At 41.5% G+C, this 25,173-nt stretch overlaps 3 protein-coding genes across 14 annotated transcripts in view; 1 reads left to right on the forward strand and 2 right to left on the reverse strand.

Annotated features, from left to right (window-relative positions):
• Positions 1-506: 506 nt before the first annotated feature.
• Pfk (ATP-dependent 6-phosphofructokinase) lies at positions 507-14,547 on the reverse strand. 12 transcript variants are annotated; one of them, XM_025297086.1, is made up of 18 exons: positions 14,449-14,547; positions 10,616-10,730; positions 10,363-10,514; positions 10,102-10,291; positions 9,771-9,981; positions 8,424-8,532; positions 7,633-7,821; positions 7,283-7,473; positions 7,121-7,199; positions 6,857-6,883; positions 6,703-6,723; positions 6,382-6,483; positions 6,089-6,295; positions 5,851-6,003; positions 5,501-5,657; positions 5,179-5,346; positions 4,710-4,932; positions 507-4,631 (listed from the first exon to the last, which is right to left on the reverse strand). In XM_025297086.1, the coding sequence occupies exons 1-18, from the start codon at positions 14,530-14,532 to the stop codon at positions 4,487-4,489; spliced, it is 2,523 nt and encodes an 840-aa protein (XP_025152871.1). In that variant the 5' UTR covers positions 14,533-14,547; the 3' UTR covers positions 507-4,486. The 12 variants fall into 12 exon arrangements, with proteins under 12 accessions (XP_025152871.1, XP_025152872.1, XP_025152868.1 ...); XM_025297087.1 differs by lacking the exon at positions 14,449-14,547 and adding an exon at positions 13,910-13,983; XM_025297083.1 differs by lacking the exon at positions 14,449-14,547 and adding an exon at positions 12,771-13,052.
• A 1,158-nt stretch (positions 14,548-15,705) lies between these two features.
• Positions 15,706-18,273, reverse strand: RpLP0-like (ribosomal protein LP0-like). The gene is made up of 5 exons (XM_011139978.3): positions 18,224-18,273; positions 17,075-17,154; positions 16,298-16,617; positions 15,973-16,209; positions 15,706-15,893 (listed from the first exon to the last, which is right to left on the reverse strand). Exons 2-5 carry the CDS (start codon positions 17,100-17,102, stop codon positions 15,747-15,749), a joined length of 732 nt encoding a protein of 243 aa, XP_011138280.1. The 5' UTR covers positions 17,103-17,154; positions 18,224-18,273; the 3' UTR covers positions 15,706-15,746.
• Positions 18,274-18,298: 25 nt separating this feature from the next.
• 14-3-3zeta (tyrosine 3-monooxygenase/tryptophan 5-monooxygenase activation protein zeta) overlaps positions 18,299-25,173 on the forward strand; it is a 65,942-nt gene continuing 59,067 nt past the window's right edge. The window contains exon 1 of the mRNA XM_011139979.3: positions 18,299-18,406. The gene's annotated coding sequence lies outside the window, so the exon portion shown is untranslated. The remainder of the gene's footprint in view (positions 18,407-25,173) is intronic.

The following is a 25,173-nucleotide window of genomic DNA, read 5'->3' on the forward strand; positions in this document are numbered from 1 at the left end:
CATTTGATAAAAGGCCCACGACGACAGAGGACGCGAATCGAATGTAGCCGTCGGATGCTCGCTTGACTCTTTGCGCGACGCACGCAGTAAACCGAGTGAAAGTTTGAATTGCCGAGGATACGTGGTTCGATGAACGGGTGTGTGGGTTTAAAAGAAAATTTAAGAGAGAGAAACGAGTAACTTGACATTGTGAAACTGATATTCAAGGAATCGTAAATAATGTAGACTCTACTATATATATGATATCTTGAATTCGTAGGAATATCTAAATGAGAGTACGATAACAAATAACCGTGAAATAACAGATAAAAATAAAATAACACGCTCAAATGTTCCGTCAGACCTTCGTAGAGACATTCGGTCGAAAGCGAACGAATCGATGGTAGATTGATAACAGTTTTACACCATATTATCGTTACAGTTGCGATTCAGTAAGTTATGATATCGGATCGAGCATACAGTTTTCATCTTCGTAAGGCAAAATCGGGTGGTGTGCGAGTAACGCATTTAGAAGATATAGTTTATTTCACGATACACAGATACAACATCGTCAATGTGTATAATAATAATAATACGTATTTGTTCCGCCTGATTTAGACGTTTCGTCAATTTAGACAACTGATCGATCTCGATTATAATTCCGAAATCCTCACGGATTTTTGCAATATAATACGCGCTGCGCCGCCCAGAGTGCGGTGGTATGTCAATCACATTTGATGTCGAAAGAGAAAAAATAAATTACGATAAATGTAATACTATATACACGTCACGGGTCTCAGATGTAAATTCATTGATCAACAATGACTCGAAAATATATCTCTGAAATCTTAAAAATAATATCTCATTTCTATACACGCGTAACCTTAATGCGCTAATGCGGCGGGCATGCATTTGACATTACGCGAGTATCATTTGTACGTTTCTGCGTGTACAGCCTCGTAGTACAATGCGATAAATAGCGATTGATGATTACACACGTGGATATTTCGACGAAGAGACACGCGAATTAAATATCGTTCGAATGTGTGTGTGTGTATATATATATATCACATCACTCAATAAGTTCGTAGGATGACATATAAATGGCGCTACTATTGACAAATCCATATGATTTTTAGGAAGTAGTAACCTTCGAATGATACGTGTCAAAATTTCATGACAATCGGACGTTCAGTTCACAAGTTACAGTGGTTTTAGTGACGCACGAGACGTCGACTCGTTTTAGCAAGGCTTCAGTTTCAGCAGTCACTTCTTCATTGGAGCCAAATCTCTTTCCCTGGAGCTTTCCCTGCCGATTTGACTCTGGAGTGTAGTGATGGATCCATGTTTCATCCATTGTCACATACCGCATCAAAAAATCCTTTTTGTCGCGCTGAAACAGCTCCAAACAGCCCGCTGAATCGTCGACGCGTTGCTAAAACGAGTCGTCACTAAAACCAGAGTCTCGTGCGTCACTAAAACCACTGTAACTTGTGAACTGAACGTCCGATTGTCATGAAATTTTGACACGTATCATTCGAAGGTTAGTACTTCCTAAAAATCATATGGATTTGTCAATAGTAGCGCCATTTATATGTCATCCTACGAACTTATTGAGTGATGTGTTATGTATGTTTTTCAGCACGTCGAATTCGATTCCATGATGAAAATTCATCGAGACACACGAGAGATACGGTAAAACTGTACTGTTGCAATGCAATTAACGAATATAATCAAGTGGCTATAATTTAATTCACAGATTATTAACAGGAGCCTTCGTGTCCCCCTTTTCTCCCTGTCGTTGCGCCTTGACTTTGCTCAAATACTTGGTATCTTTGGTCGCCTTTTCAACCTCGTGATATATAACGAATAAACGAACATCTCTACCCGATGCATCGCTTGAACGGTCAAGTGTCGTGTTAGTTGTATTATTCGGTCGGTTTTTCAACAAGAGAGCTATTATCGTCTATCTGTCGTATACACACTACCGAGAGTAGTAGATCATACACATGTATTTCGATAACGACTTGAAACAAGCGATCCTGCCAGATATAATTCTTTATACGTATATTACACGATCTTACGTTAACACTCTAACTCGAGCGAACTCGTAACGTACGCGCGTAATTATTGTACTTTCGAAGATATATATATATATATATATGTATATATTTTTTTACGTCGTCCTTGCTTCTTTTCTGTTTTCTTCTTCCTCTTGCACAGAGCATGCACACATCAATCTTTACCTACTAAGCCAATCTTAGGTGTAAGTCGACGCGAGTTGCGAATGCTAAGCGCGGCGGCATCCAAAACGAAGAATCATGGGCGTGCTTCGCGATTCTCCACGCGAGCGTCGGTGCGCAAACTACTTACACAGAAAAAATGATGAAGAAGAGTACACGCTACAACGGGCGCACACACACATACGCATACGCACACATGCGCGCACACACATACACGCGCAAGTTTCTCCCCCTTTTTCTTTCTCTCTCTCTCTTTCTCTCTCTTTCTCACGTCCGTATTCCCGTTAATCATGTTCGGTAATGTTACTCATTTACGCATACAAGCGGATACGCGAACGGGCGGATGAGCGAGCGAGCGAGTTATATGGCGCGCGAGACACAATTATAATTTTCAGTAGTCACCAGAGTGCAACTACTGCCTGGCTTCTATAGAATCTCGCGAGGGCACGAGACAAGAGAACGCTACTTTATATACGCCGAGGAAAACAATTACGAGAGATTATTAATAGCTTGCACGCTTTCGCCGAAAGATAAATACACGAGTATAGATTAAGAGAAAAAGAATTAAATCTAAGTACTCCTTTGTGGTCACAAGCCTTAAATTTTAGCGAAATTCTTTAATGTTACGTGCAACCAGAGCGCGACTCACGGGTCAACCTCTCACTCATTCGCTTTCTTTTTCCCTCTTTCTCTCTCTCTCTCTCTCTCTCTCTGCTCTTCTTTTACTGCGTGAGTCGTACGTTCATCGTTGCAAAATTATGTTTTGAGGTAGACAGGTATATTCTCCAATAGCTTCTTATAGCTTCGAGTAAACGCTAAACCGAAGGATAAACATCTTCACCGACGCACAAAATGCCACATTAATTTTTAACCCTACACCTTAGTAGACCACAAATACAGTTCACAAAGTTTTGATCCGTAAAACTCCTGATAAATTTCACAATCTGATTCACTTCTCGATCCGTGTGTCGCAACTGAAGATTATACTTGTCACAAACGTTTTTCACCGGGTGTTATGTTAAGTGTACAACGCGAACGAACGAAATGTCAAAACGAGATATCTCGACAGGCCGTCCTTAATTTAATCTTTAATTCACAATGTCAAAAGCAATGAAAAGATGCAGAAACAATATTACTGTTCGTTAAAGACGCTAAAAAGCAGTACATGAGTCGTTGTTTCTCCTGATCCTGCTGATTATGTTTCACCACGGTGCGATATTTCAACAGCGTATTCTGAAGCTTAATTACAATCAAGTATCCTAATATAGAATAAATTAAATATACTAATATCGCGTTAGCGCTTTTCGTTGATCGATATTAACGTCTTACATCTCGAAAAAGCTACTACAATTTTGTACATTAGAAACCTCAATTTTCAAGCCTTAACCAAACTACCAAAACACATTATTGAAAAATCGCACAACAATTTGCTGGCTACCCGGACATGCAGCAAAACGTATGTACCAGGTTCGAGTAGCATATCAAATGTAAGTCTCTTGCGTATCGCTGGGTGGTTTATCAATTTTTGTTTCCTCTCCCTCTCTCTTCCCCCCCCCTCTCTCTCTCTGTCTGCATGTTTGACGAAACGATTTTCCGTAATTTGGCGCCTGAACTCCGTGTACTTTACTACACGCTAGAAATTTTTTACATTTGTCGAAATCTAATGTAATTTCAAAACTATGCATAATCGCACGCATTGCAATTTCAACGTCGTTAGAAGATATACTGTAACAATACCGCTCAGTTGTTCTTGTTCAAACGGGAAGCACCTCGCTTCTATTGGCACGTCGCGGGCCGAGCTCGCACGAGACTCAAGTATACTTAACACCCTCTTACGCTTCAGGTACTGTCTTTGTACCTATTTCTTACCTGAGTTGAAAAACTCGCAAGTTTATGTTCGAGAGGCACCGAATGTGACTCTCAAAACCAACGAATAAATGGCCCGGAACCCTCGGTCGCATTTGTCCGCGTAATTTACATCCCAAATTGTTGCGTTCATACGTCGAAACGACTAGCGATAACGAAAACATGCGTACGCACACATGTACATTGCTATTGCTCGTGAGAACCAATGATATGAACGATCGAATCCTTCGGACGTGTGTGTGTGTGTGTGTGTGTGATTTAATAAATATGCATAAGATTCGTTTTTCTCCCTTCGTCTTGTCGAGCAGCGGCCAAATTATCGTAATGTCGCACAATACGCGCAACGTTATCCATTTGTCTACTTACTTAGCGCGATTTTAGGTAATTAACCTAGCGACTTATACGAGAGGCGGGTCATTCTGAAGATCCATTTCCTCGACGGTTATATACAAGCCCTCTTCTTCGTACGTTGACTCATGCTTCGCCAACACTTTCAGCAACGGACGCAGCTTCATCCACCACTGATATATCGGAATACGATGCCTGAAATTATATCGAGTGTCGAGAATTATTCGTCGGGCACTGGAAATATTAAGACAATTTACCGGAGAAAATACGCACTCAAAGTCGGTAACATCGAGAAGTTCCATGAACGACGTGTATCTGTATTGTCGTCTTACAATACCGAGCATCACAGCGCTGTCCGCTCTTATCGTGACTACCCTGCCGTCGGGATTCGTGCACTTTCGCAATTGGTCGCTGAACCATTCCACTGCTTTAGCGCCCATCTTCGTTCCCAAGTTGCGATCGAAGGGCGTCGGTGAGCCACCTTGTTGCATGTGACCTAAAATAATATTTAATATAACAATCTAATTAAATACTACCTAAAATAATATTTAATATAACAATCTAATTAAATATTTATATGATGATACAATGTAATATGCATGTAACGAACGAAACAGAGAGAATATTGTATATAGATTAAATATACAAAAGTTCAATTGTATGTAAAAATTAGTGATGTCAATATGTACGAAAACCACTTGGTTTGTTCCGCGATAATAGTAGTACAGAATCCAATTCGTACCAATTATATTCATCCTGCAGCTAAACAGACCCTTTCCTTCCTCACTGAAAAGTCTCTGCATAAAGTCGGTATTGTAATTCAGATTAGCGTTCTCGTTCCTGAGGATCAGACCTCGTTGAACACCTTCCGACATCTTCGCCGCCATCGCAATGACATCCTGATTCAGGTCTGTAATATAAACATTGCAGTGTTAAATAAAATATTTTTTATTGCGTTCAATGTTTTTATAGCTTTTATTTTCAGATATTTCTGAGAGCCCATCATTGATAAGAACGTTATCATATAACATACTTGAAGTGAATGTGATATACAAGCAGAATACCTTTAATATTGAACTTTTCCTCGAAGATATACGCAGCGTCAGCACCTCCGGCCAGACCAGCGACTGTCGCCAAGTATCCACAGAAGCCACCCATTGTCTCGATAATGAATACGCGACGTTTGGTACCTTGCGCCGATTGCCGGATACGATCACAAATCTGAAATGATGTCGTTACATAATTGATTCTTAGATTAAAATTACATCTACAAGATAGGTGATACAAAAAGGAAAGAAGAATTAACGTTTAAATCAGCGATTTCTAGCCGTGACCACTAAAGTTAAGCTGTGAGACTTTCCAACATTGAATTTGTATAACCAGAATGCTTATTGATATGAAGATGAAAACTTACTTCTGTAATCTCGTTCAAAGCTGTGTCACAGCCCAAAGAAAATTCCGTCCCTGGTACATTATTGCTGATAGTCGCTGGGATCATAGCGATAGGAATACGGAACTCCGCGTACTTGTCCCTCGCTGTGAAGAACATCAGACCGGTTTGATAACCCTACCGATAAAATACGCTTGGTGTAATCGATATCTATATATATCTTAGTCCACAGTCAACAGAACACGAGCGAAGAACGCGGTACCTCGAATCCACCTATGATTAGTAACGCCTGAATCCCGAATTCCTTAAGTTTCTGAGCAATTTGCGGCAATTGGTCTTTTGTGGGTGGCGTGCGCTTCGTTCCCAAATAGGCGCCGCCTTGTGCAACCCAGCCGGTAACTGACGACCAATCCATCAGCTTCAATCTACCAGCGATGAGACCCAACACTCCGTCGCAGATACCATACACCTATGTCGAGGCAAAAAAAGAATTGAGTACAACGAAGACAGCAAGTGCTAGAACTCATAATGTACACGAAAGAACATATACGATACCTTATCGCCTCGATAGATGCAATTTCTCACGAAGGAACGAACTGCGGCATTCATACCGCAAGACGGTGATCCTATATGCATGACCGCCAACGTGTAATGCTCCTGTAAGAAAAAGCGCGAATTACCGACGACGTGAAAGCCGATACGACGCGTCATGCAACGTGCACAAGAAACTGAACGATCGCTTGTGTATGATGTAGCACGTTAAATAGCGCACAATGCTTTCGTCTGCCTGAGCACGAACGTGAAATACGAAAATGATATGTGTGTCTAACATATGAGACACGCATTCTCTATTTCCAAAGGTATGGATCAACTCACTTGTCCACATAAAGTGTATTGCTATGGGAGGAAAAAAAGGTGCTGTGATTAGGACAATTTTGGTCCTGACGTTCACAAGGCATTGCAAGTATTAATATTTGTTCCAAAAAAGTGAACGTGAGAACGCCTAATAATAGGTTCTTAATTGATTTACCTTCGGTACTGCGTACCCGTGAACTTCCTGAAGCAGTATTAAACAGCACATGTAATAATCTCTATATTATTCATCGCTCTATTCTATGCTATTTTCATCAGAGACCCAAAATTCCGTTAAGGCTACAGCAGTGCTGCACATTTCTCTATCTGTTCTACCGACCGACACATTATTGTACTAAAAACGCGTAGAATTTAAATACTGAAATTTTTGGGTCATCCAAACGCGAGCTGCGGACCGTACGCGGGAAACGCGTGATTGTACCTTGGTTGGATCATAGCTTTCTACTGGAGCTTTCAAGCGCGTCAGCATCTTGTAAGTCTCCAGATTGCGCTCGAAGCCTCTGAAAAGCATAAGCGGATATTTAGATATATGCTACACTTTTAACGTCTAACATTTCTGCTGTGATTTCTTGGATTCACTTACTTCCCTCGGAGCTGAACCGCGAGGCTCCAATTTTTGTCAGCCATAGCTTGCGCTACAGCTTTCGTACGACGAACGCATTCCATTAGTGGCAATCTTACAGCTTGATTACCATCCAATGTAACTACGCATGCCTCGGTCTCGGGCGTCGCTTCCATCAGAGCCATCACGGCTTCAGCTCCCATTCGGCATCCCTGTAACATATTGTTGATCAGATCAAAGTATCAATAAAGAATAGATCAAAGTTATGAATATATACTGTAATCTCAAAGATATATATATATATATATATATATATTTCTCATATTTAATTTTCTTAACGACATTAAAAATTCTGAATTATCAAATCTTACCAAAACTCTGTCAAAGGCTGAAGGATTACCACCTCTTTGTACATGACCCAAGACAGTAATCCTGGTATCTTGCTGTAGCTTGTCCACGACTACCTTGTGCACTTTCTCAGCAGTAATCGGGTCGCCATTCCTGTCGACAGCCCCTTCGGCCACGATAATAATGTTGAGTCGTTGCCCGGTAAGCCTCTCCTGAAAAGTAAGTTTTAGAGCAATGAAAACCTTTCGCACGCCGAAGTAGATTGCTTCATCAACAGATCTAAAAGAGCAGACTGTGTAGAAATATAATAGAAAAAAAAATCAAATACTATGATACCGTGTAATATCGCAATATAGTTATACTAATAATAAAGATACAAAGTAATATGTACAGTTTCAGAAACGTTCGCTCTAATACTTCTATGTAGATTAAGTGTTTTATAAATTTCTTGTAAATGTATTATGATATAGTACTTCACATAACACATAGCATTATAGAAAAATGTTGTAAGCTTATCATAGCATGCATTTTATTTCTTTATCATCAACTTCACGAAACAAAGTTATTTTTTCGTAAATTGCGTGAAAAAAGTGTTTACAAAGCGTATATAGCAGATATCACCAAAAGAAAAGAAAATCAAATCAGATGTAACTAAAACGATTGTAACAGCCTGCAACCGTTTAAAAGAACAAAGCATGAATTGCAAAAATGCAATATGCTATTCGCGTTGCAGGTTGGACGAGAGTCGCGCGAAACAAACGTAAAAAGATACTTGTCTTAAAAAATTAAAAAAAAAAAAAGATATTCATCGAACCTGCAGCAACTTTTTGCACAGCTTGTTGGGCCAATCCTGCTCGGGTGGCCATTCTGGGATGAAAACAAAATCAGCTTCGCAACACATAGCTGCCACCAGAGCCAGATAACTGTAATGGTATATCGTCAAACCTAACTAAATCTACTTCAATACGATGTTCAAGGATACTGTGTGTGATATAATGTCATTGCATCGTGATTATGTGATCGTATAAGTTCGGAGAAGCCGGCTGACGAACATACGTGGATGTCAATGTATTTGCAAAAGAGACTCTCGTGTAAGCGCTAAACGGGGTAAAATGGTAAGGAGCGGGAAAGTTTACAAGATATCTTACTGCGATCGATTTTTTTCAAGATCGCACTGCGTTTATAAAGTATCTCTAAATTGCTGTTATCCCATGAATATACTGATATTACTGATATGTAATATAATGATATAAGGATAGTCTCTCTGATATAAGGCGACTAGCGAGAAAAAGAAAGAGGAAGAGAGAAACGTGCCTGTCGCACAGCTTCGCAAAGCTCCTCGATCCAATCACCGCTCGTCGGAGACTCGGGAATAAAGGAATAGCAGGCTTCCGAGGACAAACTTGACGCTATCGTCAGATACCTGAAAGACTCTGTCGTCTCAGAATTATCTTCAGTCATCTACGCAGTTTTCTGCGTATCTATCGATCACTGCGTGATAACAATGTGTGAGAAAATTTGTACAAGTATATCATCACCCCTTCCCTCCACCGTACACGTTCCTCCTTCTCGCGTCATATGATACTTATTCGGAGGAATGCATGTCCAGCGTGTACACTTATTAATCTAGAAGACACATTCAGCAACCAAGAAAAAAAGAACTGATACAAAAACGAGAAAGGAAACCAATTTGTGTGTTAAGTCAGGTTAGTAAGAATTAGCGCAATGCACTCTAAAATTTGGAAAAAAAGGAGAACTCCATCGAACACGTGCCTGCTCCAACTTTTTACATAATTTTTCGGGCCAGTCAACGGGAGGCGGACATTCCGGGAAGAAAACATAGTCGGCCTCCGCAGCTAGAGCGCCCACAATAGCCAGATACCTAACCGAAAACCACTCGTTTGTACTGTATACTCATAATTCATAACTTGGTCGATACCGTTTCAATACTGGCGATAATCAATCTCGTTCAGATACCAATCTCGTAGGGCTCGCCGAGCCTAGTACTCGTAATTCACTCATTGTGAATTACGTAATTTTCCACGCGCGGAACGGCTACGAGCCGTATTACATGTATAATTGACTATCCAACGAATGACGATACAAATCCTGAATTATTTTCTCTCGGTGACGTAAACGCGACGATAGTTCATCCACTTACCCGCAATGCCGACCCATTACTTCCATTATAAATGTTCTTTGGTGAGAGTAAGCTGTGCTGACAATAGCGTCTATACTCTCGATGATGCGATGCAACGCCGAATCGGTGCCGATCGTCATGTCCGTGCCGCAGAAATCATTGTCGATAGAGCCAACCATCCCGACGATGTGCAAATGCTTGTGCTTCTCGCTCTCTTCGGCAGTGATGTTGCCTGGTGTGTAACGTTAATTAGATAATAATTAGTGAAACGTAAAATAACATTAACTTATACAGTGCGAGCGATGAAGCATCAAGATGAAGCAAATTTTTCCGAACGTTCTCCTCCACTTACTAGAATCGACGAGTTCTTTCAGCAACTCGGGCCATTCCTCCTTGAAGAGATTGGCGCCTGTGAGAGAGCCATCTCCACCGATCACCACCAAGTTGGTTATACCACGAGTCACCAAATTCTTAGCAGCCTTTCGGCGCCCGACACGCTCTCTGAAGTCCTTGCATCGTGCAGAGCCGATCACTGTACCACCCTGAAAAGATACAGCGTTATGATTATTATTAATATGATGATGCAACATTTGCACGACTCTGCGATACGTACTCTGTGGATGATGCAAGACACGGACGACCATGTCGCTTCTTCGATGTATGCCCCACCATCCACCATTCCTTGATAGCCTTCTTTGATGAAGAATACCTTGCATCCGAGGTAAATACCCATCCTCACGACCGCTCGTACGGCAGCGTTCATTCCTGAGGAAAGGAGTATCAAAATTTTTAATAATTATTATGTCAAATAGCGCATGTATGTCGATGCAATGTAAAATTGATCAAGTGGTTTGTTTTTAAATTACCTTGAGAGTCGCCTCCACTAGTGAATACAGCAAGACCCTTGCCCTTGTGGCTGCCAGGTTTTATAAACCTTTGGACTGGTTCCTCGGCCATCTTTTTGCAGTACTTCTTGTAGCACTGTAAAACGCAAATTTATATATAAAGCCGACGTCAATACTTGTCAACTTAGAATTTATATCGTTCTGAGCATGTTCCACATTCTCTCAATCTCTTCACAATATTTTTACTCCAATAGTAATAATTAAGTTACGAATGCAACAATTTTCATATTTCTATTAGTCTCTTTTCAGAAAGAGCAATATCATAACTGTCTGTGTCACAGGGTATGAAAAGTGCAGGTTAGTGGCATATTCTTCCTCCAGTGTGTCGAATTCTATTTCAAACGAGGAGCCAGTCGGTGAAGGTTCATCTGATTCTAGTTTGCTCTTCCCAAACATCTACTTGAATTAAATTTTTTAGCATTTACTTTATATGAATCTGAGATAAGAATAAAGGAAATGATAAAAAGAAAGGCTGCAAGCTTGCCTCTGGAAATATCAGGGAAAGCTTAACATTTTGCAAACTGATTTTGCTTATTCTCTCTGTGTCGATATCTTTCAAAACTTTAGCAACAAGAGATTCCACCGAATAACGTTCATACAAACTTGACTCCAATAAGGATCTACTATCAACAGTGATGCTTTTAGATGGAGCATCTCCATCCAGATCACTATTGCTCTCTACATGATTCTCCGCACTATCCTCAGCTGTGCAATGACACGGAGGAAATCTATAATCTTGAGACATTTTCCTGCACAAACCACATTAATCATTAAGATAACTGCAATATTGATATGAATGTAACCTTACTTCAAAAGATTCAAACTACACGCAGCTGCTCCAAATTCACTTTACTGAAGAAGGAAAAAAAAAAAGAAAGTGAAGCACGTTAATGAATATGTCGTTGCGTTGTAATCTACAGTTTCCAATTTCGCGCTATCAGTGAGATAATCATTGCTGAAACGAATCTGGTGTCACGAGACTCTCCAGCTCGAAATTGCGCGACATTCCGGTAGGAAGGCAGAAATATGAGAGAGAGAGAGAGAGAGAGAAGTACCTTGATGTAACGCGCGAAGCGGGCAGGAATGAGCAAAGCGTCGCTTAGCCGTTGCGACAGGCGCGAAATTCTCTCTGCTCCCCCGTCTCGCAATCCCCACGTCATAAAATTAAATAACACGTGCGCCAAGGCAAAATCTGGCAGCGCGTCAAAACGCCGAGCATAAACAACGAGCGGTGTGTGTGTGTGTGCTATATGTATCGTAGAATTATCACTAGTGGACGCGGGTTTTTTCCGTCCGGCACTTTGTCTCCCGACGACGATGACGACGACGATGACGATGACAATGACAACGGCGATGTTCCAATTTACGGCCGACAGCCGAGCTTTCGTGATTCACCGGGTTCATGGACGAGAAACTCGGTCGAGCTTGTAGACGTCGCGTCACCGAGATAGTCCTTCGACTGTTCATCGTAATCGACTGTTCCTCGCGATCGCGGTCGTGCCAATCGTGACACAAATCATTCGCACGTGAAAGGCGTCCACGATAATTGGATTAACCGTAACAACGCCACTCGACCGCTTAGAAGCGCGAAAGCGACGATAGGATCGATCGTCGCGGTGGGCAGCGATCCCGCTGATTATCCTGAGCCCGGCAGGTCATTCCCAACGACGCGACTCGTTCGTTCGTTGAATTGAATATTTTACCTTGCCGTTCGTACCGGAGTCACGTGAAATTCACGCGAGGAGACATCGCCTGCGATCAAGCGACCGAGCGATCGTTCACTTCTTTTCTCTCTTTCAAGAAAATAGCGGTCTCCTCACTCAATAAGAACGAGGAGCTGGAGAGCAGGTTAACTCACGCACACCCTCGCGATGCGTTCACGGGCTAATCGTTGGATCGATTCGTATGACGTTCACGTAAAGCGAACGAGGACTCATGTGTCCAACGGCTGACGAATGTCGTCGTCGTCGTCGTCGTCGTCGTCGTCATCGTCGTCTTCGTCTTCGTCTTCCTCGTCCTCGCCCTCGTCGTCGTCGCGTCGTCGTGAAGCGCGCGCTCAGACACGACAACGATCACAGTACGTCGACCGATCGACCCAGCCAGTGATTCGACTCACCAAGGAGAAAGAAACGCGACTGTCGGGCGCGACGACGGCGATGATCCCTCCGCACTCGATGAGCGCCGACGAACCTCTGATCAACGTCGTCCGTCGCAGTGTCACGACGTCCGGCCGACTGAAGGTGACCTTTCGGACCAGTTGCCGGAGGGACCAATCGCGCTCAACCAATCGCGCACTGTCGACGTTCTCGAGCTTCAAATTAGGCGCGCCGCGCGGTATCGATGGCTCGCATCTCGCGCGAGGTATCGATGGCTCGCGTGTCATACGGAAAATTCGAAAAGCCACGGAGCGCGCTTAAACGAGTCGTTCGAATCCGCAGAGTGGATCGTTGTCCTCATGAATTTGGAGCCTCGACACGGACTGTCGGCTCCGTCTCGCTCGTCCGCTTGGACAAAACAAACTTTCGAGGGAACCTCACAGACGTGTGAGAGAGACATACTATTTCTTTAGTCAATTTCTTCTCGACCTCTGTATAAAATGTCTGTATTTAAAAGCATTGTTTCGCATTCACGAGATTTCGTCGTGAATTCTGCCTTTGCGGAAATCTCGGATTGGATCGCGAATTGCAATACTTTGCGATGCGACGGGGAATAGAAGGTGAAAATATTGTATGCCTCTGAATCCGAAAACAATTAGGAGAAGAAGTGAATACTTCTCAGTGCGAAAGTTCGCATTTGAAAATTATCGATTGCGATTGAATGCGAGGCATATTTGAAATGAATTGCATCCTTTTTAATGCGAAGCATTCATCATGCACTGCCGTTTCTCGCATTTAGCGCGGTAAAGTTTAATGGATAACTAATACTTTTCAATCTCTTTCTTCGGATCAGGAAGCAAAATTCAGACGTATTCAAAATGTCAATACTTTTTAATTCGACGTTTCAATTCGACTTTATACTTTATTCGATTTTATACAGGAGATAACCTCCTCACGCATACTTGTACGTTTAGTTACGTTCGATTTCCTCTTTCCGAAATCAGGTGTACTGTATCACACGCGACAAAATTATAAAAATTTGAAGGATGTTACATTTTCTGAGGCGTCTTTTCAACTTTCCAAAGACATTTTCTGAGAGTTTGTGCAATTTTAATAATAATCACGGACGAAATATAAGCAACTTTGCATCTTGACTTACCCATTGAGAGGTTCGTTCTTGAGAATTAAGAGGTTTCATGACGAACAGTGATCGTCTCTCTCAACGTTCTCAAAAGAAACTACGATTGGGAGACTCTCGTATTGTTAATAAGAACACCGTATGCGAAGATAACGTTGACACGCGAATAAGCAATGTTCAATCACGAGCTATTGTTTTTTGTTGTCCACTTGTCGACTGATAAGAGATCCGAGTCGCTAAAAATCCGGGTCTTGAGAATCTTTGTATGAATAAAGAGCCATCAGATAGGATTTCTGTTTTTTCGATTAGTGATAAAAATCATTTCAATGATGAGTGCTTAAGATTCAGAAAAAATCGCCGTGGTTTCTGTTGCGAACGTCTGAGACAGACTCGAAAACTAAGATTTTATGCGAGTGCGATCAATCAACCGTTAATTTCAACGAGACATGATAACGAGGAAATAAAGATAAAACCCGTCGCGGGATCAGTTGATCGATCTCTTCTTTCGTTTCATAATTTGATCTTCCGTGCAAAAAAAAAGAAAAATACGGTAAGCTTACCTCAGACGATATTCCTGATAACGTCTCCGCCTCGCAATTATAACGCTTCCGTGTTATATTTAAAAAATCTTCAAAGATAATCATTCAAAACAAGTCCGATCCTCACTGATAATACTAACAACAACTCGTTCAATAACTGGACAATCGTTCAAGTAGTCGTCCTGGATAGACATAAGAATGTTCCTCAGAGATGTGTAAAACGCTTGTTACGGCGACTAATTGCCGACAGCCTCAAAGAAATGCTTCTGCGTGAGGCTCGCGGCAAGCAAGAACTCCGCTCGAATACGAGTCCCGTAGTCAAGGTGAAATTTCACGTGACAGCCGCAACGCAGGACTCTGGTCGAATACGTGCCACGGATCTCGTAGCCAGGACGAAGTGCAACTTTCGAGCATGCGAGGTATGATGCAACGAGCCTTCGCACTCTCCTCATGGTTGACGAAAAACTGCTTACGCATTCTTACACAAATTTTGCATTTGCAAGACAAAGAGGAGCTTTTTCGTGATTCGCGAAAATTCGGGAGCATTAGCGAGAGAAAATTCGACTCGGACTTCTTTTGTTGACTTCGTTATGGACTTTGCTGACGAAACATCGTGATATTGTTGGGCAAACGTTCATCGCATTTGTTAGATGCTTTTGTTAGATTGCGAAAGAGCGGAAAAAGTATACAAACACGTCACAAAAATCGTGAAAATCAGAATCGAATATCGATTTTTGAGTTAACGAATAACGCGATTTTCGATTGTCACGATATAAAATAAGGATAAAATTTAATAAAATTTGAAGATAGATGAAAATAATTGGCTTCTAAAAAATGAATTAAAAATTTATCAATTTTTCATAATGGATAGAATTTTGGAATCATCGATAATAGTCAATTCGAACTTTTCTCAAATCCAAGTTAATTGAAAACGCTATTAGACGCGCCTTGTATCCGGTATCCAATAAGAAAATGTATTTACAGAGAATTACTAAAATAAATTCTCTTTTATATAAATAAAAATATGAATATAAATTCTGTTTTTAGGTACGAGATACTTCTCTTCAAAATAATTCTGAATCTTGATTAAATGAATTTCAGAGCCTTTTGAATCGTTCGACTCATCATTGATTTATACACTATTTACTATATATGCGTATAGCATTTCTATTATATCCATAATAAAAATTTGAAAAAAATAAATTCTAAAAGCTGCAATGTAGTATATTTATTATATAAAAATATATACACACACATATGTATATATATATATATCCTTATATTTTTCTTCCTAAAACTATATTTACATAATGATAATTTCATGTATCGTTATTTTTCTCCATATCCATTTCTTCATCATTTTCTTTTGTGTCTTGAGATACCGCAAGTTTTTTAAAACCATGTTTCTTGGTATATAGTCCCAGAAGTAGCAACTTAAAAGTTGCTAGTGGTTTGTCTAATAATTTCTGCAAAATTGATTAAATTTAATATTTTGCAAATTTCAATGTTAAAGACTTCAATATGTGCGAGAAATCAAATAAATACCAAAATTTGTGTTTGTTCCGATGTCAGTACGTCACTCTCCTGACAGACTTTGTATGGTTTGATTAAAGTAATAATTCCCTTTTGCAATGCAGTAGGCATACCCAACTGCCTCAATTGTGGTTCCATACTGTGTTGGAATTGTGGCAGAGGACCCTCAGGTAATTCTATTGAATAAGGTGCTACAAATCCAGCACGTGCATATTCCAATTCTTCATATCCATTCGCCCATTCTATTACCTGTTTGTACATTATTAACAATATATATATGCGCTAATCTTTAACTCATGTTTCTTTGATCATAATACCTGTTTATTATACCACATACCTGTTTCTTTGATCTATTGGTAAACAATAGACCACATTGACCTCTCATTGTATAATTCCTCATTGCATTAGCTAATTTATGGATATCATCTGCAACTTCAGTTTCTGGTGATATTCCCAGACCTAATGCAATTATTCTGATCTTACCAAAGACAAGTCTACTGTCTTTCCATTCAGCGCGTAGGCTAAGTAGCTTAGTATTGCGTGTATTTTGAATAGAAATTAGGAATATACGATTATATTCCTCCACACATTTCTTAACATCTTCTATAATACGTTGCTTCAAAACTAAACCTTTTTTACTGGTATTAGTAAGTGATACTGTAAAAAAGTATTTTATTATTATTATAAATGTCTAATATATTTTTATAATGGTGCATATCATCTTGTAATATTATTACAGAGATATCAAAAGCAACAATCTTATATAATAATAATGAAGATACTTAAATTAGTCTACAACAAAATTAATTGTTGAATTATTAAATATACAAGACCACACTTGTGCACACAAGGTAGTTATTTAGTAAAGCACATTTAACATTGGTAACATAAAAAAAACATAAAAAAATGGAACATTTTGTTATCTAAGCTGCTAAGAAAAGAACAAAAAAACTAAAGGTTAAGATTACATATAGATTTTAGTGGAACTTTTAAGTTAAGAAGAGCTATAATGTACTACTATAAACTACATGAGATTCATAGAGGTTAACATAATAATTAAGCTACTTGTTTTATGATACGTTTAACAGTGTACTATAAAATTTGGTGAAATTACTTTTCTTGTCTCTCTTTGATTTCGGCATTTTTGAAATTGAATTCCTTCACAAATCGGGAAAATATATCCAAATTATTTGTCTGAAAGTTTATATTTCACAGTTAAATGCCGACACTAGAAATTATCACAGTCCAAGTGGTAACACACGTGCTACCTCTTTCTCTCTCTCTCTCTCTCTCTCTTTCTCTCTCAATATTGACCGTAGTAGGTACCTAGCGAGATCTTCAACGTCACTGAACGGACGTCCTAGTTTTAACGTTCGATAGAAAACAATCGATTGATAAATCGATATTCGACTTTTTGTTTTTAGAAAAACAATTTATCATCATCGATTTATTCGATGTTTCAAAATTAAATAAATTTTTATGTTAATAGTTGTATATTATATACATATTAATAATTTGATATAATTAAATTTTATGAACACTTTACACTCTACCATAAATTCAACGTTTCATCATTTTCAGTCAATAATTCAATAATAAAATACAATGTTTTTCATTCTGTGAAATAGAGAAAATATTTGTTTTTATCAATATTCATCAATGTAGTATCAATAACATTTATATCAATTGTAGTTTAATTTGCGTCTGAAAATAATTTCGATTATGGACATTGGCTGCATTCAGCAGACTCAACAGTTGAACAACATTACTAGATTTTCCATTGAATCTCGCTCCTGATTGGTAAATACTTCTGGGTCTATGAAGAATCTAAAAGAATGCTCCAATCACATACAATAATCACTAAGCGCTCTCTGATCACTTTGTTCTACTGAACGCGGCCATTGAGATGTTGAGTTCCAAAGTCTTCGCTACGAGTCGCCACTTTCCTCAACGAAGAAAGTGACGATTCCTCAAGTAATATAACTCAATGGCGGGTCAAACGTCTAGTTACTCTATCTGGAAAACTAGATAAAATTTCACAAACTGTGATTTTAATATAACAGTCATATCAATCTTGCAAAACAAGGTCTCTTATTTCATTACAAATTATGCCAATAAATACGAACACTCGAACGCAAATGAGGTTTCATGATCAATAGAAATGCAACGGGAGAATAATTCTTTTTACCTTGAAATAAAATACAATTTACTTTAACCGCAACTATTTCATCGCTAATAAACATTATTAACCTGTGTGTCATACCGGATGCAATGATCGGGCGATTTGAACGGGCGCGCCGCGGCGCGACGGAAGCGGGCGTGCGCGCGCCCGGCAAGATGGCGGTTTCCGTTGGTCGCGGCAGTGCACTCAGCGAGAGCGTAGTGAACGGTAGCTGTTGAACACGCCGAAAGCTCGATTTCTCAGGCCGCTTACAGCACTCCGAAGGTGAGTCCCTTCTGCCTCGTAACCGACACATATGCTCGTATGTCGACCATCTCGTCGCCGTCGTCGCTGTCGTGCGACGCGGCCGTAGCAAATTGCGACGACATGCTTCGTAACGCGGCCCGTGTGAACCCCGTAGCCATGCAGCTCCGACGACGACATCGGCGACTCGTTGGGATTTCGCCGGTGGTAATTACGCCACGCGAATCCTTCGCTTTGTCGAGCCGCGATATCGTCTCGATGAGATTGAGTGAAATTTTTTGCGGGAGGACACGTTGGAAGTATCGTCGTCGTGACGATACGCCGTCGGCGAGGATTATACGTGCGCGATTTATTCGTTCATTGATTCCTTCCTTCCTTCCTTCCTTCCTTCCTTCCTTCCTTCCTTCCTTCCTTCCTTCCTTCCTTTCTTTCTTTCTTTCTTTCTTTCTTTCTTTCTTTCTTTCTTTCTTTCTTTCTTCCTTTCCTTCCATCCTTTCCTTCCTTTCTTCCTTCTCTTTCTCTTGACCACGACATCGCGCGATCGACGGTCTGAAGGCAGCCGCTTGCCGCACCGATGACGCACGAGACGCGCGCGGGTGAGAGAGAGAGAGAGAGACAGAGATAGAAATATAGAGGAGTGCCCGTCGTCTTTCGTAGCCGCCATGTTACTTTCGTGACCGGCGACCAAATTCCTCGCACGTTGTCGGGCTATCATCGGGAAAAAGGATATCTCGTAACTCGCTGCTTATCAGTCGGATGATAACTGGAATACTTGAAAGGTGACGATCGGTATGAGGGGGAGAATGTGATAGGTGCTTCGTTCGTTCGCTCGCTTGTCCGACGACGACGATTCGCATCGATCGCTTTTTCTGTCTCTGTCTCTCTCCCTCTCTCTGTTTCTTACATACACATATATATACACACACACACACACACATATATACACACATGCGCGCGCGCGCATACTCACTCACTCACTCACTCACTCACTCACTCTCTCACTCACTCACTCACTCACTCTCTCTCTCTCTCTCTCTCTCTCTCTCTCTCTCTCTCTCTTCAGTCCAATTTTTTAACCTTTATTTATGCTCGCTGCGAGAGTTACTATTTGTGACATTGTGCTCGTTCTTCGACATGATTACGAAAACAGTTTCGACATTTTCGCGAAAGCTAGGCGGTAACCGCGTTAATTACACATCGAGTGGACGCGTACTCGGAAAATTTGTAATTATATCGAGACGTTCGCCGGCGCGAGATCAATATACTGCGCGAGCGTATTTCGCGACGGTAGACTTGGCGTTCCATTCGTAAGAATCGTGAGAGTTAAGTAATAATGTTATTTAGTGGCGGGCGTTGCTTGAAAGGTTGCCCACCTTTGATTTCGTGCTGCATCTTAGCGACATATAAACTGATGGATAAATGAACCAAACGACAGTTTGGTTCATTTATCTGTCCCCGTTTCGTCCCCGAGACGAGCGATCTGGGTATATGTGTGTGTCGCAAGTACAATGTTTATAGGCGACTCGATATAATGATTAACGCGATCCGCTCATGTGTGTGCATATGTGTGTGTGTGTGTGTGTGTGTGTGTGTGTGTGTGTGTGTGTGTGTGTGTGTGTGTGAGAGAGAGAGATAATATTCATTTGGGATCGCACGATTCTCTCGTGAACATCGTGGAAGATAGAGTGAGGAGACTATACATTGTGTTATCGTAGACATTTTGATTATGTATCGGTGGAAGAATTATCTTCTTTCCGGGGGAAAAAAATGTTGTTTGAACGCTCGTCAATAGATGGCTCCTTTTGTGACATCGAAATTCTCTCTAGCCTAACCACCGCTAGCCACGTACGTAGACCGCCGCTATAATATGAACGTGTTGATGGCCTTGGAAAATTATTTTTCCATTTTCAACCTGCAACGATTTGATAACATTTTTCGCAATGGGAATAACTTCTGAACACACACGAGATGATCCGTTTAATCCGTTGATATTGAACATTTTATATATTTTATATATTTTTATATTTGTATATGGCTTTTTATACACATATTCTCACACACATGTATATATTTGTATACTGATTTTTACATGTTTATAAATTTTATATGTTGCCGTTGAATCGACACCATCCAACGACAAGGTTATCACCTTGCACAAATTTACGACTCGGGTGTATCAGCTCTACGTTCTGATACGTTCTGATTTTTATAGCTGACGTTTCTGTACGTATCGATACACGCCACTTTATCGATTTTTGTACAACAACAGAGAACGATAGCGGCAGCCACGGAGAGCGAGCCTTAACTTTTCTCTCGATTAACTTTTCATAGCTTCTGATATACGCTACTCCGTCGGTTCAATATCGCTTCGACGAACGAGATTCCCCCCACCCCCTCACCCTCGTGCGGCTTTGCGAATTTGCGATCTGGATGTGTAATGAACGATGTTATCAGATTACCTGTCCGCAATGTCCACGCCTACCTTGCCTGTAGGTCATCGAACATACGACGAGGTTTGCTCTTTTCGCCAAGGTCGACACCCTCCTCTTCATCCTCTTCTCTCCCCGCCCCCCCCCTCCTTCTCCTCCTCTCCTGCTCAGCCCCAGCTGGCCCCCGTTGCGCGTAGATCTCCGCGTATTTGCGTAACGTGCGAAGGCCTCTTCTACGTCCTGGAGGCCGCCGCATTCCTCATTCCCGCGATCACTCGCGGCTTGTCGCCATTCATCCGTCGGTCGATTTTACCTGACCGGTCGTAACCTATCTACCTACCTACCTATACGTGCGAAAGAGAGAGAGAGAGAGAGAGAGAGAGGTTACTCGCGTACAGGGTGTCGGAAAGAAAAATATTCAGAACTGCATTTTCCATCGAAAGTCGGCAGCGTCGTCGCGATGTTACCGGTAGTCCTCACAAATTACGAGCGATTGAAGATGAAAACTGCGATTTTACGCTTGATCAGCGGGAGGTTTGATGTCGAAAATTGCGATGTTACGGAGAGAAAGAGAAAGAGACGGTGCGTGTCCGATTAAATTTGCACCGAGGGAAGACTGACGCAGGCTCGGGCGAAAGAAACGCGCTCCTGAATCTCGAAGTTTCTTTTTCTCTTTCTTATTCGCTCGACGCGCTCCGTACGTTTCATCGCGTCGCGTTCACGGAGAGACGCATGTCCGGCCATCGTTTCTTGTCTGCGTAATAGAGCCGACGGTCAAAGTGAAAAATGGTCTCGCATCGTACGTACGTGTGTATTTCCATCTCGCGCGCGACGGAGCAGCGAGAGAAAAGAAAAAGGAGCGACGAGGTCGGCCGGATCGTGAAGGAGAGACAGACGCCGTCGCTTCGCGAATTCGGCGCGACAGTGTACGAGCGGTCTCGTCTGATTTGCGGAGAGCGAGACGCCAGGTTAATTGGGATTGATGTATCGATTGCGGTGCAATCTGGTTAGAGCAGACGCGACCAGCTGCGAGATACAGGTGAGACCCGTTTATCAACGTATTCCCGGAAACATGATGGTTCGCGTCAGGAAGGCGCTCGTGTAGAGAGACGCAACTCGGAGGTCGGAGCGTGAATTCGCGGCTGGAGGGAAATATCGCGTAAAATCCGGAAACTTGGGCTCTCGCGCAAAATTATATCTCCAGAAAACTTCTGAAAATACTCTCGGACATTTCGACGGAAAATTCCGCACGCGCAGGTTATTCTCGAAAATGACTTCAAGGGGTCGCAAACGAACAAGTTCACTTCGGGCCGCGCTCCCCGGTCATATTCGCATATTATACCAATCGGTACGTAAAATATTGATGACTGCGTTTGAGTGTATCTGCACCGAGAGAAAAGTATATGATATTTGGAACTATAATGATATAGTAACTAAATTATAGTCCGAAATATCATATTTATAGTAAGTGTCACCGTAATATCGGTAATAATTACGATATAGGCATAGTATAACCAACTATATAATATTTTTACTAAGAATTAATAGTAAGTTAAACTAAAATTATTGTATGGATACAAATATAAAATGGTAGGTAAAGTAACTCTTTTATATAGTCAATATTACCAGAATATTTGCTAAATGATGATAGATGTAACTATGTGAATATTAAATCTCACTATATTTGTGAATGAGAAATTACTATATATATGGTAAAAGTAACTTGTTTAAGACAATCATTGACTATATATTTGTGTTTATTCTGGACTATAAAAATATGGTTGACGCCAAAATGAACTATAAAATATAGTGAGATTATAGTTAATTCAACTATATTTTTCTATCGGTGTGTCGGATATACAACTATTTAATTATTTAACACGATTCAACGTCGCACTCCATGCAAGCGCACGCGTATCCATGCACGCGCTTTCTGCGATATTTTCCGGAAACGCTCACGGCAATTACCGTGGTCGTCGTGTTTTTTGTAATCGCGGTAATTCAATCATAACAGTTTAATATTAAAGGGGGAATTACATGCGGAAGGCCGTTTTCAGGGCTATTTTTACGAATATTTTTAGCAGAAACGGTAAGATCAATGGGCGAAGTTTTCACAGTGCATTCATTAATGTGTTCAAAGTATAAAATAAATTTTATTGAATCACAAGAACCGATCCAATTTATTTGTAATTATAGGTAAGAATGCAATCATCCGTTTGCGACTTCTATGTTTGCTGTCGACATATAATCCTGAGCCTTTCACTACTTTGAAAGCAAAGAATGAGAAAAATTTTTAAAATATACGGTTGCCATTATAGCCTGTACCGAAATGAAGGCAGTGACGCCAAGTTTGGAAAAATAATGACTGTACATAAAAAAAAGTATCGAAAATGAAACTTTTTTCAATTTGTAATCATGTTTAAAAATGATGAATAAGATAAAATATAACTGTGTTTGAGGTAGGGGCGAAAACTACATGTCTATCGCATATTGTGTAAAAATTTCAAGTTATTCGATTCAGTAGTTTCTGCGTAATCGTGTCGACAGTATAAGAAGATGCTGTTTCCACATAAACGCGTAAGTTAAAGTTTTGTGTGTATTTTCCACATAAACAGTAACAAATTTCTCTTATACTTTGAACATTAGTGAAAATTAAAAACAAAAAAAAACTAAAAGAAAATCAAAATTTCAAGTCCATTGATCCCACCGTTTCTGTTGAAAAAAATTCGTACAAATAGCCTTGAAAACGGCCTGCTCCGCATATAATTGCCCCCTTAAGAGCTGTATTACTCGTCACAATGTTAAGGCATCGTATGAGGGACCTGTCTGCAAACGCATCCTCAATTGAAAAGCTGCGTTGGCCCGTACAAATGCGCTCGTGCGCGCACACGTAAGTGCTTTAATTCCGTATGAGTATACGGCGTCGCCGAAATTGCCGCGCGTGTCACGCGTATCTCGCCTGTCGATGCGCTGTCAATTCGAAATCGCAATCCGGAAGCGCGTACGCGTCGCTTCACGATAAAATACCCGTTCACGGCGCGAGTTTGCGCCGCGAGTGTAATTAAATCTATCGTGGCGAACGTTTCAATATCTCTCTCTCTCTCTCGTTTTTTTTTTTTTTTTTTTTTTTTACGGCTGCTCAATCACTGATCCTCGCCCATCGCTGACCTAAATTTTTCCTCGGTTATTAATAAAATCGCAATCCTCGCGGGAGATCGCTGATGCAACATTTGCGCGTATTCTTCGCATGTGAGAGCGAGCGTGACTCGCGTTTATCGGTCACCGCCGATGAATAACCGGAGGTCGCGACGGTGCCGGGAAGCGGTCACAGTCGCGGGAATGCTTTGTATAATTTCGTCGAGAGCGCCGAGCGCGAAGTCTCGGCCGCGATTTTATCGATTCGCGGGTACGGCGGTTAGGCAGGGAAAGGGGGTGAAAGGAGTAGTCCGGTGGATGTGCTTCTCGGTCCAGCAGCGTGCGCGATCGCGGTGTTTTCTATCTCCGGCACGAGACCTCCTTTTAACGGATGTGATTTACTCGTCTCGATTCGCCTCGTGCACCTCTCGCTCCGAGCGCGGGGGGTTGGTTCTTCTCGTACCCTCGAAAATGGCGTGACTCGCCCTCGAGGCGAGTCGCGACTGACGCTCTAACAATCGCAAACACGTTCTTCCCGAGCGAGTGCTGATGTCTTTTCTTTTCTTTTTTTCTTTCCTTTTTGTTTCGTTTACAATTACGCAAGGTGCCGCTCGCAGTTACCGTCGCAGTATCGCGGAAATGATTGATTTCGATATCGAGGCAGAAGGAGGCAATCAAATTGCTCTCTGTCTCTCTTTCTCCCGTGCTCCCGCGTGGAAACGGTCGATGCTTGGCAGCGCGTTAATGGATCTGAAAATCGCGTTTCTGCGCTGCCGGCCGTAATGATTATTCCGTTTCTGCGGGTGGAATTCGACTTGACGCGAGCTCATTTCCTGCTCGGAAAGCGGCATCCGTGATCGGAATCGCGCGCCGGGCCCCATTCAAGAAAGTCGCATTCATTCGGCGCACACGTCGTCGCACGGCCCGCGTATTCAGTCATCCTAAATGCAGCTCCCCTTCGCTTCTCACTCGCCGATAACACAGACGCGTTTTTACCACGATCCCTCCGTGCCAGTGAAGAAAAAGGGAGGAAAAAGAAAGAGAGACGCGCAAAACAACCGATCGCGTTTGCGGGAGAACCTCCCGGAATTCGGAAGATCCTTCTCTCGCGGCTTACGACGTCTGATCGTTCACCGATTGAGAGGATTCGCGTCAGACTTTTGAAACTCCCTGCATGTCGGAGGATCGTCGATGCCCCAACGATTCGCAATAATCGCGGAAAAT

Source organism: Harpegnathos saltator, unplaced genomic scaffold, assembly GCF_003227715.2.
Source record: "Harpegnathos saltator strain DR-91 unplaced genomic scaffold, Hsal_v8.6 scaffold169, whole genome shotgun sequence".
Lineage (NCBI taxonomy): Eukaryota > Metazoa > Arthropoda > Insecta > Hymenoptera > Formicidae > Harpegnathos > Harpegnathos saltator.